This window comes from Aquila chrysaetos, chromosome 17, assembly GCF_900496995.4.
Source record: "Aquila chrysaetos chrysaetos chromosome 17, bAquChr1.4, whole genome shotgun sequence".
Lineage (NCBI taxonomy): Eukaryota > Metazoa > Chordata > Aves > Accipitriformes > Accipitridae > Aquila > Aquila chrysaetos.
The window spans coordinates 5,783,264-5,802,188 of NC_044020.1; the positions used below are offsets into that span (position 1 = coordinate 5,783,264).

General features: G+C 39.5%; 1 protein-coding gene across 4 annotated transcripts in view; it reads left to right on the forward strand.

Annotated features, from left to right (window-relative positions):
* Positions 1 to 18,925, forward strand: part of APPL2 (adaptor protein, phosphotyrosine interacting with PH domain and leucine zipper 2) — a 39,904-nt gene that overhangs the window by 11,712 nt on the left and 9,267 nt on the right. For 2 of the 4 annotated variants that reach the window (XR_005930779.1, XM_041118228.1), the window contains exons 3-12: positions 4,735 to 4,794; positions 5,281 to 5,352; positions 6,294 to 6,351; positions 6,476 to 6,579; positions 7,245 to 7,332; positions 9,448 to 9,489; positions 9,609 to 9,667; positions 10,632 to 10,778; positions 13,006 to 13,088; positions 18,752 to 18,910. Coding sequence is in view for 3 of the 4 variants with exons in the window: in XM_041118228.1 (XP_040974162.1) it covers positions 4,735 to 4,794; positions 5,281 to 5,352; positions 6,294 to 6,351; positions 6,476 to 6,579; positions 7,245 to 7,332; positions 9,448 to 9,489; positions 9,609 to 9,667; positions 10,632 to 10,778; positions 13,006 to 13,088; positions 18,752 to 18,910 (872 nt within the window). In the remaining variant the exon portion in view is untranslated. The remainder of the gene's footprint in view (positions 1 to 4,734; positions 4,795 to 5,280; positions 5,353 to 6,293; positions 6,352 to 6,475; positions 6,580 to 7,244; positions 7,333 to 9,447; positions 9,490 to 9,608; positions 9,668 to 10,631; positions 10,779 to 13,005; positions 13,089 to 18,751; positions 18,911 to 18,925) is intronic. The other 2 variants (XM_041118229.1, XM_030041516.2) reach the window with 2 other exon arrangements.

Consider the following 18,925-nt stretch of genomic DNA (forward strand, 5'->3'; position numbering starts at 1 on the left):
TGAATGCCATGCTGTGAATCAGCAGCAGGGCAAGCCATATGTGAGCCTGATCTTGTAAAGTGCTGGGCAGCCTGAGCACTCTGGTGAGGCTTAGCTTCTCTCACCCTTGGGTTCATGTTTCCAAGCTATTTAATATGCAAACCTAAGCCTATAGGACTCTAACATTTACTAGATTGCTGGAGAACTCTGTTTTGTAGGAGGATGACATGCATATGTAGACAGAGCTGCATAAAACTGTTGTATCAAGACCCGGTTCTTTCTGTGCTGTGCCTGGTTTTGAAAGTAAATGTCTTCCCTAGTTCTGAAAAGATGAGAAGGCTGCAACTGCCTCATGGACCTCCTTCAACCACCTACCTGTTGGGTTTTTTTCTCATTTATCAGGCATTAAGCTTTCCCAGATGTAAGCCAAATTTTATTATGTGTCATTCTGCATGTACATGGTGAGTGAATAAATACCTTTACCGGTATCTTGCTTGTTTACGTGAAGAAGCCTTTGGCAGTTCTGTGTGCTGGTTACTTACAGAGTTTTAAAAATGCCAGCTTTAGCTGGAGTAGGAAAGTAGCTTTGCAGAAAGCTTCATTATATTGGGATTGGAATTGGACATGCTGGAATAGCTCTCTGTCTTTAGAAGTTAATTTATAGCTCAGCTTAATCCTTTACATGCCCTCAAATCTGGAGTCTGTTAGACCACTGTCTATAGAATTATCTTCTGACTTCACTGTATTAGCCCTCAGAGTTTATTTTGGAAAAATACAAAAAGAGACCCTAAAAAGGGATGGACTGTGTCCCTGTTAAATTGTTAATGGCATGGAGATTTTATTACAAATGGGTTACAGAAGAATCATACTCTCTTCTGATGATATGAACAGCTTGGTGAATCAAGGTGATAATGAAGAAGGTGGAATCAACCCAGAAAAATCACATGCCTTTGCTCTGGCACTGGATCAGAAAATAACAGTTGGACACTTTCTTGCTGACTTATTTGAAGGCAGGGTGAGGTACTGAATTAACTTGAGAATTAAACAATGTTTTTTAATCTCCTGGGTTTTTTCGTTTCTGGTAGATTAATGCTACATTCAAGACACCACTTCCATTACCCTATCTATGTGAACTGGTGTTAGTGAACTTTATAAAAATCTTTTCCTAGGGCTAGCATGCTGTAGCATGCCAGCCAAGGTTAAAAAAGAAAAAAAAGACAGCGCATCTGTAATAATAACTGATTACTTGATACCTATTTGCATGCAGTAATTTCTTCTTTCCTTCTAGTATACTTTTTTACATTAATGCTGCAATGATGTTTTCCCTGCTAAGTAAAATCTTCTAATGAAAGTGAATGTATTTGCGAGGCCCAGTACTGGTTAATTTTGCCTTAATTTAGAATACTTGCATTTCTGTTCAGGATTTTATTGGGTTTCTGCCTGATACATCATCTCATCGATAGCTCTCCCACTCCAGAAATGAATAATGAATTCTGAAATGTCAAAGTAATGTGGAAGAGATCTGAGCAGGCGGTCAGGATTGTATAGTAGTTTTTCTTTTCCTAGTATATACTGAATTTCAGTCACTTCAGGATAAAAGAAGTGAATTTTGCTGTATTCCGTGGGAAAATGTTTTGGAAATAGATAAAACCTGTTAAAATAATTTGCCTGCATTTAGTGGATTTGTCAATTGAAGCAATGCAAATAACTTTTAAGTCTTGAGACTGATTAGTACCAGGGGAGGGGAGGGAGAAGGCTGATTAGGAAGAAATGGGAGGAGGATTAAACCAAACTTTCCCAGATTAGTGTGCTTAGCAATGCAGTATTACCACTAGGTCAGCAGAGCACTTTGCCAGTTTCCTGTTCTTTATGCATTGTGGCTGTATTTCAGTTTGCTAGCTTAATTTGATTTGTTTACAACTGTTGGGAGTGTGTGGTGTGTGTGGGGGTGTGTTTGGTTGTTGTGGGGTTTTGCGTTTTTTTTCCTAGTGATATAATGAATGATTTTGTACCTCTAAAGGGAACAAAGTCACACAGAGGGTGGGAGGGAGGATGAAGGACCCAGGATTAACTCTTCCACATGGGCAGGGATTGAGTAACAAGTTTGTTTGTAGTGTTCTGACACAAAGAACCAAACCTATAAATTAAAAATGTGACCTGCTGGCATCAATGGGATATCAGTGATGTGTGGAACTGTTGTCCCAAAATCAGCCCAAAATCCCAAAGTAAATTTTATGTCAGGCCCTTCCATCAATTTGTTCCGTACCTGGAGTAGCATGCCATGAATGTCTGCTTGGGGTCTATATGTGATTATTGTCACCTGATCATATACTTGATGAAATGTTGTTAACTTACACCCCTTTGAGACCCTCAGGGTTTAAGTATTCCCCTATTATCCTGTCACATACTGGAGACTGCTCCTGGGGAGTGGCGATCACTGGAAGATGCTTCTTCCACACACCCCTTTGCGTTGCCCATCCCCAAACTGTCCCACACAGATGAGTAATGATGCTCTTTGTTACTCTTTGGATATTGGGTGAGGAAATTGATGACCGGTCTTCAAAAACCAAACTGGTAGAAGCTTTGAGGATGGCTAACACAAAGGAATAGGATGCCTTTGGTGTCAGCCCATTATTCTGAAGCTTCTTTTAGTGTTAGCAAGTTTAAGCCAGAAGCATTTATCTTCCAAATTCAGAACAGACCACACAGTTGCAGACTTTGCAGGAATAAGTGAACCAAAAGAAAAAGGGAAAAAGAGAGGAATGTTTCTAACACTGAGTTTATTTCAAAAGATTTCTCTCGCCCTGACCCAGCTGTACAACTGACAGATGGCATCACAGTTGCTGTGTGAGGACTTCATCTTCTTGCAGTTCTTACTCAGCTCTATCTTTAAGGTTGTGTTTATGAAAAAGATCGTAGGTCTGAGAACCTCTGCTTCTTTTTGTAATCTTAAATTCATCTTTGGACTCCACCCACATGCATTCAAACAAACAAACCCTTTAAAGTCATCAGTCCACACAGAAGGAGTCTCATCCTTCCTGTCATTAAGTCATTGCTTGCTAGCTCCCACTTTGAAGGTGGCAAAGTCTCTCAGGTGTTCCTACAGCCTGGGGGCAGATAGTTAAGGCTCATTCCTATCCTTGCCTGAGCCCTTAACAAGGTTTGTTAATTTATTATAAAGCACAACATCCTTTTCCATTCACTGGCTTGGAAAATACTTAAATGCCAAGTGTTTGTGTAAAGCTTTTTCATATTAAAAACTACACGGTCTGCATAAGCAACCTGCAAATCTCACATGAATCCTTGGTGTTGTTACTGAGTGTAATGCTCATTACTACTTGGTCTGAGACAAGAAACAAGAATAATCCATCACTGTGAGATGAGAATAGTCATGGGGTGCACATGATCTGAATTTGGACCCAGATTAACTCGGTTCTGAGCCCTTGTTTGTACCTTGGAAGGCCTCTGCTCTCCCATCTCCAGCTATCTGTATTATCATCATAGTGTTTTAATTTGGTCAGAACGAGCTCACCCATCTTATTCTGCTCTGTGTTCACATACAGCTGCTGTTACCTAGGCTGTGGCTATGTCTCTTTGTTCTTTCTGAGCACTTGGGCATACTTAAGACTCTGGCTAAGTGTTTGGGCCTTGCTGTCCATATTAATCTCTTTCCTGGCATGCCAAGGTGGTGCAGAAGCACCAGGCTGTAATGCAGTATGTCAGAGGTGGCATCAGGCCAAAGTAAAGGGTGTTTCAGAATCTCTGGCCCATATAGTTAACTGTGCCATGCTCTGCATGCTCAGGATGACAAGGGAGAACAAGAGGGCACACAAACTCTGTCCCAGTTTTAATGGTTTTCTGTACCAGCCCCAGCATAAAGCGTGCTATTAAAGCAGTTCAGACACTGCTCTGAGTTTTACAAACTCTCTATGGCCTTATGTATTTGGAGAGAGGAATAGATTATGTTAAGGTTTAAAATGAAATTAAACTAGTTTTCTGCATTACTGAGGAAGAGAAGGATCTGACAGGGGTTAAGACAGATCCCAGTTCCCCCCTTCTCCTTTTTTCTTTTATTCCAGTTTTAAGTCATTGTTAACAAATCGGGAACAGAGGAGTTGATACACTTGTTAGGAATACATTGAGTAAAGACTGACATATCCAAATGTTTGTCTGTTTTTTTCCAGCTGTCAAGTAAAATTATACAACCTCCCTACAAGTCTTGCTTTGCTTAAGCACGTCTTAAGGATGTGTGTACCTTCATAGGCCAGTTTAGCCATGAGAATACAGAATTATGTGCTGTTTTGTACTCATGTATCAACTTAAAGCACTGTAATTGCATCAGTGCCTTCCCTGAGCATGAATGCATTATATAAAGGCACATCTACTGGTTCTCTTTATTGCTGTAGATTTGGGGGATTAACCAATATGAAACATTCTTATGCTGGTATGACAGCTTATCTGTTTGAGGTTGTTCTAGTTTTGTTATTTTGGGGGGTGGGAGGGAACCCAAACCCAAAACTAAACCCCAAATCCTACCTGTATTCAAAGTAGTTAAACAAACTGTGTGTTGATTAGGTCTGAAGTGTACCTGTTATTACTGCTTCTCTATGCCAGTATTTTGGCACTTGTTGTTTACATACAACTGAATGTTTGTGTAAGTAGTTGCAGATTCAGTCAAGAAGCTGGTAACATAGTAGTAACAGAAGAGCTAAAGACCTTTCATTATTTCTGTTAACATGTCAATTTTGTTTGTAGAATGAAATGTGTCTTGCCACGCAACAGCTTTCGAAGCAGCTCCTTGCCTATGAAAAGCAGGTATGTTCAACATATGCTTTTAATTTCTTTGTGAAGAAGTCTGTGTAAACAGTGTGGTTTCCAGAAGTGCTTAGGGCATTGGCTTTACTTGGTTTCATGTGAAGGCTGTTGTAAAACTCCCCAGCGTGTTCAAGGGAGTTAGGTCACTTCTGAGAATCTTTAAAAAAAAAAAAAAAAAAAAAAAAAAAAAAGGTGCAAAATATGAGTTGTTAAATTCATGAAGATGGAAACCAGTTTGTTCCTATTGTACAACTATGACTTTAAAAGTAGTATAATAAGCATTAATTATATGTTGTCCAATACCCATTCATTTAAAACAAGAGGAGCAGGGTAAAAGAGTATGTATTAATGAGTTACTGTTTTTCCATTTAGTTTTATCGTTTATTGCATTTTGTAGGAGTATTCATTATCTTTTGTAGTGAAACACGTTGTATTTTATACTCACCTTTATTGATTTACAGACCAAATCTGTGTTTCTATTTTCAGCATTTTGCCTTAGGTAAAGGAGATGAAGAAGTGATATCCACCCTTCATTACTTTTCAAAAGTTGTGGATGAGGTAATTTGAATTGCCAATATTCTATTTTTACAATATGGAATATTTCGTCTTTGTTCTTTTGATTCTGAGCCTTTCCACTGAAGGCTAGATTGTGCCTGGATTTTAGAGAATCATTTATTGGGTGAAAAGAAGTATAGTATCACCCCTTCATAATGGTTGGAGCTGTTTCTGTGGCTTTGTCCCACATGCTGTCCTTAGAGCAAAGCTGAACTTCCTAAACAGGGGAATTAGAAAAGAGAGTAAACCAGGCCATTTTTTAATTTAATTCCATTCAAAAATGACATTTACATTTTTAAGCTTTAAACACTGCAATTTGAGCCAAAACCTGCCAGGGATGAATGCAGGGCAGCTGTGAATTAGTAAAGTTGCAGTTTAGTTCCTGTGACATCACGCAGAATTCAGAGATGTCTGAAGGAGGCTGCATAAATGCCTGCTGAAGGCAGGTTAGGTGCTACAGCTGTGTACACTGAACACTTCTATTCTCTGTAGGTTGCTGAGTACTAAGTCTTTCTAAATGCTTTTGTTGGACCAGCCCATATAACTTTTCAATCTTAGTATCTAGGTCCTTATTGCTTAAGTATCATTTGTCACATCACTCTTTCTGTTGTGAGCAGGGCTGTGCCATCAGAAAAGTGTTGTTCTTCTTGTTAGTCTACTTTCAACTTTTGTTAAGAAGGCAAAAGGCTGCATTGAGGTCTACTTTTTGGGAGAGGAGAGGATATAGGAGGGTTGTGGGGCAAAAAATAAGTTAAAATTTTTAGAGCCCATGGATAACTCTAACAATACAATGAGAGGAATCCCAGAGGTTAACTTTTCCCTTAGGCTTCTCCTGCTGCGGGTCTGCTTTCAGGGGATACTTGAAAGGAGCATTTATTGTCACAGTCTTGTACTTGTCTGTGTAAACTACAAATAAATCAAAACAAAAACTTTCTCCTTCCCAGGTACAAGAGAACCATCCCATTTGGGAGCAGGAAGCTGAGAGCCTCTCTGTTTGGTTCTGTGGGTCATGTTTTCCCTCACAAGAACTTGCTCCATTCCTCAGCCTCCTTTTCTGTGTGTTAGCTACCCCCTGTACCTGTTTCTCAGTTGTCTGTTCTACAGGCATTGAATTATCCTGGTTTAGTTTTGTATTGTCTAGTGGGAAATAGTGACTTCACCTTCACCTGCATATCCCCGCTTAGAGGCCTCCAGGATACCGTGCAAGTGGGCAGAATGTCATGTCAGCGTGTAAGCACTCAAGCAGTGTGATTGATAGTTGTCCTACCTGAACCCATCTAATATTCTTAGCATGCCACTGCTGACACAAGAGCCTTGCCTTTGTCCTAAAGTGTCACACGAGTGCTTTAAAATACATCTTTACGAACTGAATTTTAGAGAAACACTTAGAAAAACAGGAATGGGAAACTGCTCCAAAGGTAGAGTATTTGAATGGGAGCTTTCATTGTGTTTGCCCCCTGTTGTGATTGTGTCCTGGGTAACCCTCATAAATGGAAAGAGATTCCAGTCATGGCAGTGGGACTGTAACCCTGTGGCGTAGAGACTAACAAAAACTGGTTACTAAAGGCTAATTACAGATTAAATCCTGTTGGCTTAAGCATTAGCATTAATGGTCAAGTGAACTACCCTAATACAGTATGTGGGAACTGAAAAGTTCTTGGATCCGTGGAAAACACCAGGCAGGAATTAAGCATTTAGGGGAAAATGCCCCTCTGTCTCACGTATCTTGAGATAATGTATTTTAAGCACTGAAGTATATTGAAGTACATAATACCCTTTTTTTGTCTGCTGGGCACAAATGGCAGGTGTGCTTCTTCAACAGCTGTAGAGTGCTGTTATTTTTATTTTTTTTATTTACGCTGTGTCTTACAGCATTCCTCCATTCTTTGTTTCAGCTCAATATTCTTCATTCTGAACTGGCAAAACAACTTGCAGATACAATGGTTCTACCAATAATACAATTTCGGGAAAAGGATCTCACAGGTAAATTTTAAGTTTTAATTTTCCTCATGTGTTCCTTCTTGCTTATTTCATAATAAACTGAGACATAATGTCATGTACAATTTGTTCTTTGATGATTCACAGAAAAGTTTTTTTGTGGTTTTTTTTTTCTGCTACAGAATTTCATTGACAGGTGCTTGCTTTTACTCAGACTTAAATAGTACAAGTTCACCACATAACGTTTTATGCACCATATGGTGCAAGTTTGAAAATGTTGGATCACTCTGCTTTTACACTAGTGTAATTTTACTGAAGTAATTGATGTTATAATGGCCTAACGAAGGAAAATTTAGCAGTGAATCTGGCTTGCAAACAGTATTTATCCCACTTCAGAAGTTTGGGTTTGTTTGAAAAGCACAAGCAAGAATGCTTTTTTAACTTCTGAGTATAGTGTATTCCCTCCCTTTCAATGAATCAGTCCTCTTTAAATCCTTGCCATCCAAGGGTAGTTCAAAGTAACCTGATTGCACAAACTTGGGAATTCATTACTTAATCAGCAGAGCAATAATGCAAATATTTGGTGTCATTTCAAAAGAAAGAAGTTCATATTCAAGGTCAAGGACACTCTAACCTACTCATGCAACAGAAAAATGAGTTTTTACTGCACCTTTTTTTTTTTTTTTTTTTTTTAAAAAGCCCACTTCTCAACTCACTAAGCTCAGTCCTGTTTATGTACTTTTTTAAAGACATCATTTTGATGGGACACAAAACAACTACAGCAAAATAGTGACTAGTTAAGTAAAATAGTTTCTTATATCATAGCTTCTCATTTGAAATTGTGAAGACATCACTGGATGTCTTGTTTATAATATAATGTCAAATATAAAGCAGTATTTGAATGGTAAGATCTTGGTTCTATAAACACTTTCCCACCTCTTCAATGTGGCTTCACTGATACAGTGATTGTGCTCCCATCTTTACGGATTCTGCACTCTGGTTCATAAAAGAATGCATAAAAGGAAAATGCAAGTGAAGCCTGCAACCAAAGCCTGAGCTGCTTCATGACAAAAAATGAAAGTTTCTTCAGCTTCCCTGGATGTCAAAATCTTTTTTTTTTTTTGTTCTATCCATTCATCCATCACAACATCCATTTTTCTCTGGCCCAGTCTGTAGAACGTTTTTAGTAGAGGCCTGGCCACATTGAAATTTCATCATAGGATTAAATGAGGAAGATTAACTGTGTTCTTGTTTTTACTTTTGATCTTGTTACATGTACGTATTGAATACTGTAGAAACCTCTAGGTACAAGTTAGTCACACCTGGGAAGAATTGTGGTCTTTCTACATTTGAGTCACGAGGAAGTGTTCTAGGGAGAAAAAGGTGGCATGAAGCTGATTAATGTGTAGGTTGTTACAAATAATCAGAGACCACGATGACATCGTACAGTTTCCCTTTATTCTTTTTGCAGTTGCATAATGTCTGTTTCTGTGAACGTGCGTTCTCTGTAGCTTTTTGAGAAGGGTTTTGCCAGTTGCAGCACACGTTGGTATGGACACTGAGAGTAGCTTGTACCCAACGCTTGTGAAAGTTGAGTTGCCTGTTTACTTTCTCTTCCTTCTACCTGCATCAGAAACTCATGGCCAGTGTTTGTTACGTAAGCATCATAGCCAGCAGTCAGATGTGTTAGATACATATTTCTTTTCACAGAGGAGCTTTGCAAAAAATGTTCCATGTTGATGAAGATTCATATACAGGAAAGGGGCTTAGTTCATATGTCTCTGGGACTTAGATATCACACAAGCATTGTCAGGAAGTTGTTCAGAACTGCCCATATTTTATGATAGTGGTGGGCCTTTTGTCATAACGAGCATACTTAAATGGTGCTTCTTTGGGTAAATTACACTGGCAGATAAGGAATCTTCTTCATAGTGATAATGTGCTCAATCAAGTAAACTCGCTCAACTCTTGATTTGCTATCTGCCTATTCATTTCTCTAGCAGCTGATCTGGTTTATCATTTTCAAGACAGGCACAACTTACGCATCTCTGCTTTGAAAGGATTGGAGTGACTTAGGCATTAAATGTGCCATGAATGGTCTCAGTTGAACAAAGTGTTTACAGCTGGTTTTACTTTGAATATTTAATTTCTCTTTTCCAGAAGTAAGCACGTTGAAGGATCTTTTTGGCCTGGCTAGCAATGGTATGTTTCCGTGTTTTGTTTGTTTCTAATGGTGTGCACCTATTATATCACAGAAGACATTTTTAATCTACGCACACACACATCACATTTCTAAAAAAAATAATATTCCTTGTCTACAGAACATGACGTGTCCATGGCAAAGTATAGCAGGTTACCGAAAAGGAAAGAAAATGAAAAGGTAACAAACGTGAAAGGGAAAAGGAAAAGTTTTCATCAGCTGTTCTGTCTGCATCATTGTTCACTTATGAACTTTGGAGAGTTCATCAGTTAAATTCACAGTAGCTCAAGAGTACTTGTGATTTCGTTTCCAAGCAGACACAAAGCTTTTAAACATCAATTCAGCAAAGTTACACCTGTTTTCTCCAAGTTAGGCAAGTGATCAAGTATTGTGCTGAACTAGAGCCCTTCAGATCCAGGGGAGCTCTTCACACAGTGGCAATCCAAAAGGCTATAAATAGATTTGCATAGGCCTACTGTTGTACAGCTGATGTGATGATGCTGTATCACTGGGTACAATTCATTGTGAACTGTCATGAAGCCTTGTGTCTGCTGTTTATAAAGCATTCCATTTTTTCGCATCTACCTTCCTGCTAAATTTCTCTGTATGGATTGTCATTCCACTTACAGTACACATAACTCTGGTGGGATTGTTTTACGTTTCTTCTTTGCTCACTGGACCACTACTCCAGAATATATCCCTGTATGCCAAAAAGCATGTGATTGGCCCTATCCTAAGAGTGCATCAGTTCTACAGGATGGTCCTTTAAAGGAAATGCATTACAGAACAGAATGTGATAGAGCATATTGTGAATTATTCATCTCTGAATTCTGCGCTTGCAGGCTTGTGTTGTGATCTCAGCTGCTAATAAATTCCTTGCACTGAGAGCAGATCCAGAATTTTAGTTGTGGTAGTTACGTAGTTTATAGTCACAGGGGCTCCCCAAATGCTTAAGTATCTTGACAGAGAAGGGCTTGAAGTACTTGCTTTGGATTTTGGATTTGCTTTCTTAGTTTCTCATCCTTCATTTTAATGTGGAGAAGTTCTGTAATGAGAGTTGTTTAAAGATAACTTGAAAATAATCAGTAAATATATCCATATGCACAGTAACACTTTGTCAACCTCTTTATCAATTTTTATTCAGCTTAAGGCAGAAGTGGCAAAAGAAGTGGCAAATGCAAGAAGAAAGCAGCACCTTTCATCTCTGCAATATTACTGTGCCCTGAATGCTCTGCAGTACAGGAAGAGAGTGGCAATGATGGAACCTATGCTAGGATATACACGAGGACAGGTACGGACAGTAAAGCGTCTGTACACGTCCCTGGGAAAAGTAAAACATTGTAGCTCTGAAATTTTTTTTGAGAACTGACAAGTGATAACGGAGGGGGGACGGGGCGGAACTTTATTCAGCTTGCCTAGATTCTAACAACTGATCTTGTCTGTGGTAGATAGTTGAGTGTTTAGATATTCAGGAAAGACACCAATGAAAAAAAATCCAGTACACTTATATGCAAAATCAGCCTGAGGTTAATTTTTTCATGGCTAAGCTATCAGCGCAGCAGCATTTACTTCCACTGTTTACTCTATCTGCACAGACTCTCCTATGTAGCAGTTCCCTTCCTGGCACATAATGTTCAGCATACTGATGAGGCGTGTACGCGATAGGGAACAGAGCATGCACTGGAAAACTGGAAAGACCAAACAGTAGAGTGGATTGAGCATAAGGCTGGCAAATCCTCTTTCTAATCTTTATTCTGCCAGCAATTTGATAGAGCATTTCCCAAGTCTGTAAAATGCGGTAGTAATACTGATAATCTGACTCGCCAGTGGGTCAGGAGGGTCAACAAACTAGTATTTTCACAGCACTTGATTCTTATTCCCACCCATTTTAAGGGTCTGTTGTGATTTGACACTGATGAAAGAAAGCGTTGGGAAAATGAGAATTGGGCTGTGAAAACAGAAAAAATGGATGCAGTGTTCTATTTGAGATTGTAGTGTGGTTCATCATCTCCACTGTCCTGTGTCTTTAGCAGATCATGTGCCCTATATAAAATAGGTAATAAATGAGAATCCAGTCACTTTCCCCACCACGGGAGTTCACACTGCTTCTCTGCTGTAATTATACTAAGTGAAAGAACTGCATTGGTTTCCTTTACTGGAAGCCAAACAGAACTTTCTTTCCCTGTGTTTTATCTGGCAAAACTGCCATATCTCAGTGCTTTATACAGGACAGTCTTACGTTGTCATGGGAATGACTGAGTAGCCAGAAGCCAGTTGATATTGATGCTCACATACTGTGAACTGCCCTTCAGCCAAAATAAATATTTTCTTTTTTAATTACTCAAAACGTGTCTCAGATTTCACATTTCCAATGAATGAGCAGGCCATAAGGGATTTTTGGAAGAAGCAGCAGCTAATATAGGGTTGGTTTGACTGAAAACTGACATCAACATCTAAGCTAGGCATGTCAGTCATATCATCAGTGGAATTTAGAGCTCTTCCCTCCTGAAGTAGGCTTCTGAAATACAGTGGGTGAATCATTCCTTAAGAAAGTGTGCTTTCTTTCCTGTGTCTGTAAAGGGAGTCTGTGGTCAATAACATGGTTGCAGAAATCTGAGTTACAGGTAAGAGGAATCCCATGTCCCAGGGTTAAGGAAAAGGAGTGGAATCACAAGTAAAATTGGATGAAGGAGCTAATAAATTGCTTAACAGCCAAGAATTTGCCTTTTACATCTCTTTCTGGAGTAGTTCACTGATTTTTTTTTTTTTTTTTTAAAAAGCTAATTAATTGCACAAACGCGGTAGCCCTGTCCATGTTTCACACAGTTGCCAGTAAGTCCTAATGATGACTGTGTGCCCCGCAGCAGGTAATTCAAGGTCAAGTCTACACTGAGTGCTTTGCTGCTGTTGCATGCCTGCTGAGCCATACCAGCTAAGTGAATTCATCTTCTGTCCCAAAATGTGCGCTTTGGCCTTAGTAGCTGTTTTAGCTCCTTCAGTAGAACAAAATCCATGGTAAATCTGTAGTTGATATAACTAATTGCCCTGGAGGCTTCTGCTAGCACAGCTACACTTCACTTTCCTGACTGACTTTGCTATAGCAGTTTAAAAATTTCCAGTTTGGAGTTGGTTGTCTAGGTTGGACTACTAGATCTAATGGATGATTTGTGTCCCATTCCATTTGATATGGTGGCATTGCACACAGTGGCTCATAAACCACTAGACCAAATTCTGCACAGTGCCAGTATGGGAGGAGTTCCCTTATTGCAGTCATTTAGCAAGTTCGTTGGAAACATACCTGTCAGCAGCCAATGGCGTATGTGTGTGTGAAAGGGTGGAAAGTTGCAAAAGTGAGAAATACAAAGAAAGGCAACACAGCTGGTTTTGGCCATGTGTTTGATCGCCAGCCAAAAGTATCAGTCATAATGGAGTCGCTGTTAACACAGTCCCCACAATCTGTTATTTGTCTGCCAAAGCCAAGATAACTTCCAGTATTCCATTCTTTTTTTATTTTTCAGATCAACTTTTTTAAGAAAGGAGCAGAGATGTTTTCCAAAAGAATGGACAGCTTTTTATCATCTGTTTCAGACATGGTTCAAAGGTAACATAATACTTAGCACTGTAACCTTCAGCACATAAGAGAGTGCGCCTCTGTTTCTTTCTCATGAGAGTCTTTCCATGCTTGCATTGCATTGCATTGTTGGGCATGTTTTGTTAAAGCAGCAGGTGGAAAGGAGGTGTGGTTGTACACGTAAAGGAAAATGCTGTCAGTGCACTGCAGAGAGTGTTTTTACAGTATAGCCAGGAACTATATACTGTAAAATGTTCACATGCTTTCTTACATCCCTGTGTCTCTCTCTTCATGCACACAGAGCATGGAATCTGGGTTGAAATGGGTTAACAGTATTAATATAACAGAGTTAAAGTGCATTCTGAACTAGAGGTATTTATACTTGCTGGGTCTTCTGTAATAATACTGTAACAATAATGCATTAACCTCCCAAGAAAGGATTTAGGGCCTGTAGTTTTTGATGTTGTAGCTACACAAGGCAAACAAAACTCCTCGCCCTAGAGAACATATTCATTGCATCCAGTATAGACAACTGAGTTCAACCTGCTTTGGCTAAGTCCTTATTTCAGTAAACTGCCTCACTTTTGTACTCCTAATTTTGTGATTATTTTTTCTTTCCCCTCCTGCCCCCCCAACTTGTAGTGAAGATTGACATTTTCTTTTTAATTAAGTCCCTGTAAATGTAAACTTTACATTTAAAATGTAATCATATTAGAGAGAACATTAATAATTTATTTTAAATCAGCTGGAACACTAAATGGAGTCCTTCACTTTATTGCTTCATACCTTTCATATTGGACTGTGTCCAAATCATTACTTATTCTGACTCTGGTGGCATTTTAAATAATGCATACTTGTTAATTTGAGAACAGTGTTAGAAGTAATCTCCCTGTATAGTAGATTCTTTCACTAAATGATGCTTTACTTCCTGTACCTCTATACTTATATATCTTTTCACACTCACTTCTGAAATAAATCCCTCCACAGTCTACACAGCATTTGTACAGACTGGAGGAGAGATTTTAAACTCACTTGAAATAGTGTCCTTTATTTGGTAAAGCTAGAGCACCTCGCTTGTATCTTGTAGGTACAGTAAGGATATTGCCATTGGATCCTCACCATAGAATAAGCCTTTGTTTTCCAAAGTCTGATGGATCTGGATAGTATGCAGTAGTAAATGGAAGCAAAAATAGGCTGCTCAGTTGGTTTACCAAGTCTGGTTTTTGTGTTTTAAGTCTGTCACACAGCAAAGCTTGAAAGTACAACTCAAATGTAACTAGTACAGGAGTGTGACGTCTTTGGAAAAAAACAAAAGAGAAGCTTGCAAAATTCTGAATGACACTGTGCAGCTTAGCAATTACTGACACAGGACATGGTTTCATGACTTAAGATTACACAGCCACTGAAAACCGTGCTGCCCACTCCTTTCTTTCTTTAGTTCTGGGGATCACAAGGCCTCAGTGAGTCAGATCTGCTTGCTAATCAAGCTGAAAGCTTTTTATTTGTCAGATTTGTCTTGGAACAACAAGCCGATGAGACCCATTGTGCAGTTACAGAATATCAGCAGTGATGTAGTCTTGCATCTGTTTAAGCTGATTGTGAAACTGAGTCTTCATATTTAAAAGTATTTTCATTTATACAGTCAATATTGCTAACAGTGTAAAAACATGTAAGAGAAGACAGATCACTAAAATATTCTCAGTAACCTATTGGTCTAATTGCCACAAATGCATATAACTTCAGAATTGTCAGCTTTTCTCTCCTTTCTACCTTGGACATAGGGGAAACATGCCTTAGGAAGAGGAATCCAGTGTTGGGAACCGTGAATATGCGAGGGCAGTTTTGTCGGAAGCAATTTGTGGTGCAATAAAAATGACTGATCAAAAGATTCATTGAAGTAGCACTTATGTAAAAACTGACACACTGTTCCATTTTATTTCAAAATGGAATTTAAATAATTCTTATTCTGAAATTTAATGGTAATGTTGAAAGGCACTAGCTTGCAAAATATGGTCTAATTTAATTCAGATCTGATATTACTCAGCTGAATTATAAAGACTCAGCCTCTCATATGACTTGGCTAGGTGGTACAATGCACACAGCTGGTCTCATTTTGGAGGTGATCTGGGAGCTTAGGAAGTCTCAGCTTTCTAAAGATGCAGAAAAGCTGGAAATAAGCTAACATGAAACAGACTAACACAATGATGTAAGAGTGACTCTTCATCTGGCCAGTCAGATACTGCTTAGTGCTGACTTAAATGCACCACTGTGTCTCTAGATTACTTCAACCGTTACAGGATATCACTAATTTCTACGAAAGATTGGGGAGGAGAACAGGGGAAGAATCATATGTACTTGCCTTGTACTTTTCCACAGGCTTTTTGCCACTGCGAGAGACAGGATAGTGGACTACATGGAACTCCGGTCCTGCTGTGTACAGCCTGTGTTATTTGCTCATGTTCTACAAAAGGTTTAACCACTTGGGCAGAAAGTAGGGAGAAAATTGCTTATTGCATAGGTGCAGGTATTAATGACTTTCTAAGGTATGCACTGACAAGTATTCTTATGTTCCCATCCCATGAGTTTTCCTAGTAGCCTGGATACAGTTAATAACTCCTCAAGTTTGGGAAAGTTAATAAAGAAATCAAATACTTGCTAGTATTGTTTCTCTGAAAGTCAAAGAACAGCTGCTGCAGTATGGACCTTGAGAGGTCATCTAGTCCACTCTTCTGCTGAGAGCAGGGTCAGTTAGAGCAGAGTGCTCTGCACTGCATCCAGTCAAATTTTGAGCATCTCTGTCTCTCTCACACGTGGCACAGACAGTATCTGTTACAGCTTGTGTCTGTTGTCTCTCATCCTATCACTGTGCACCTCCAAGAAGGGCCTAGCTCCATCTGCTGTATACCCTCCCATCAGGTAGTTAAGCTAGCAGTAAGATCCCTCCCTTAGCCTTCATTTCCTGAGGCTGAAAAACAATTCTCGCAGCTTCTTCTTGCATCACGTGTTCTGGCCCCCTAGCCATCTTGGTGGCTCTTCACTTGACTTTGTTTCTGTCTTTCATGTGCTGGGGCACCAAAACTAGACACAGTACTCCTGCTGGAGTCTCACAAGTGCTGAAAGATGGGAATAATTACTTCCTTTGACTTGCTGGCTATACTCTTGCTCATGCAGCCCAGGATGTGACTGTCCTTTTTTTGCCACAAGGGCATGGTGCTGGCTCATGTTCAAATTGTCCTCTAGGACCCCCAGGTCTTTTGCTGAGAGTTGTTTTCTATCCAGATGCCTCCCATCCTTTACAGTTGCACGGGATTATTCCATCCCAGGCAGGACTTTGTGTTTGTCTTTGCTGAACTTCATGAGGTTCCTGTCTGCCCATTTCTGCAGCGTGTCAAGGTCCCTCTGAACAGCAGCCCTCCACTCTACCGTATCTGTCAATCAGTCTTCCCAGTTTGGTGTCACATGCTCCTATGGGTTGTCCAGTTCTTTCTAAAGACTGTAAACCTGTAAGCCTCAGTATTGACCCGTGAGGAACATCACTAATAGCTAGGTACCAGTTGGGCTTTGTCTCACTGATGACAACCCTTTGAGCTCAGTAGTCCAGCCATGTTTTCTACCCATCTTGTAGTAGACTTCTCCAGTTTGTATTTCACCGATTTGGCTATAAGGATACTATGGGAGACTGTGTAAAAGGTCTTGCTGAAGTCAAGTGAAACAGCATCCACCACTCTTCTCCTGTCCACCAAGGTAGTCATTGCATCACAGAAGGCAGTCAGGGTGGTCAGGCATGATTTGCCCTTGGTAAATTTGTGCTGGCTGTTTCCAATTGCCTTCTTGTCCTTCATGTGTTTGCAAATGGCTGGAGAATTTGCTCTGTAACTTTCCCAGGAACTGAGGTATGGCTGACTGGCTTGTAGTTCCCCAGATAGTTTTACTTGCCTGTTTCAAAGGCCAGGTGTGGCACTTGTTTTTTTTCAGTCATTAGGAACCTTCCCTGACTGCAGTGAACTTTTGAAGATGATGGAGACCAGCCTTGCAGGAACATTAGTCAGCTCCCTCAGGACCTCACTTCACAGCCATGTAGCCAGACCTCAGGTTCACAGAAGGGCAGTGCAAACAGGTGGTCTAAAACCATTTTCTACTTCCTTACCCACAGATGCACCAAATAGTGCTTGCAGCTGATGTGGAGATCTAAGCCCTTTTATGTATAATTTATCTAATAGTTTTTTTTTTTTTAATTATTGTATTAATTATGTCACATTTTCAAAATGGCAGGCCTTTAGTTGCTTTCTGATTATGCCCATTCCATTGATGTGTATTGATTGGAAGAGTCTGCAAGTGAAACACTGACTTACTGAGGTTGATGGAAACAGGGGAGGTTTATTGGTATGATGGGACTGTCCAGTGGTCTGTGGGAACCTCTGAAAATTAAGTGGCTCCTAATGATTGTGTGACAGTAGAGCTGAAAAAAAGGATGAAGGTATTTCACTGGCATATGATGATGACTCTGACCTCTGTGCTTGCTTGTTCCAGTAAAATGGCTGTTCTCTTTCCCTCTTTATGCCAAATGTGTCTTACAGGAAGATTATGAATACATAGATATTCAGCACTGCAGTATATATCTGTGTGATGCTTCTGCAATGAATTATCACTTACTTTCTGAGTTAAATTTTGCACTCAGATACCCTTTCACAGTTATCGCTTTCAGCAAACTGGATTTTTACAGATACATTCAAAAAGAGCTCAGTTTTGCTACCCTGCACGAAGGATGTTTTCTGAATCACACCAAAGTGGAAGACAGTATTATAAACAAACATTAAAGCTAATATGAGACTTGAGCTATAGATTTTGATATTGTATTGTTCTGAATTAGTGGAAAACTTCCTGTTGAAAATCCATGACCAATTAATAGATGGTCTTATGGCAGGAATTCCTGCATGTTGCACAGTTGCAGGAATTAAGCAAAGTTCTGGAAAGCCAAGAGATACTATAGTAAAGCCTACTTTGAACTGTGCTGCTATACCAGGGCAACATCTATGTATGTTCAGCAGTGTAAATTCATACAAGCATTGCTTTTAGAAGCTGTCTCTCTCAAAAAATAAACTCAACTCTTCACTCTTAACACTTAAGCATTTCTCATGTGTTCATTTCAGTCTTACAAAACAATCTCATAATTCTGATCACTGTCTCTCTATACTGCTTGGGGAAAGAAGATAACTATGTTTAGTATAAATTGCAAAAAAGAAAGCATAGCTGCTGTATGAGACATAATGAGATTAACATCTTCAAGCTAGGCTTTCAAAGTAAAGCGCAAGGGGAAATCCTGGCTGTGCTTCTGCTGCCAGCCTGCCAAAGATAGCCATATTTTCCTTAAACTGTTGTTAATACCTTCAGAGCATATGCACCTTGTCTCTTTAGGCTCAGATGACATTTTCTTGGAGTAGTTCCCTATTGTATGCCTCTTCCTTCCATTCTTTCCTAATTGCACTGATTTATCTAGTCCTTAGAGAAAGCCTTGTACATGTAGTATTACATTATATTTCCTATAAAATCTGTTCTAAAAATAAACTTTACCTTTGCACTACTCTCCAATATAATCTCAACCGGTATTTTTGTTCATTTTGGCTTACAGATGTTAGCTATATCCTGGTATAAACTGACTAACGATGGCTTTGGGGTTCTTGGTTTTTTTCCAGCATACAGGGAGAACTGGATGCTGAAGCTGAAAAAATGAGGGTATCCCAGCAGGACTTAATTGCAGTTAATGAATCTGTTTACACCCCAGATTCTGATGTAACTTCACCTGCTATCAATAGAAATCTCATCCAGAAGGCTGGCTACCTTAATCTTAGAAAGTAAGACGACTGTTG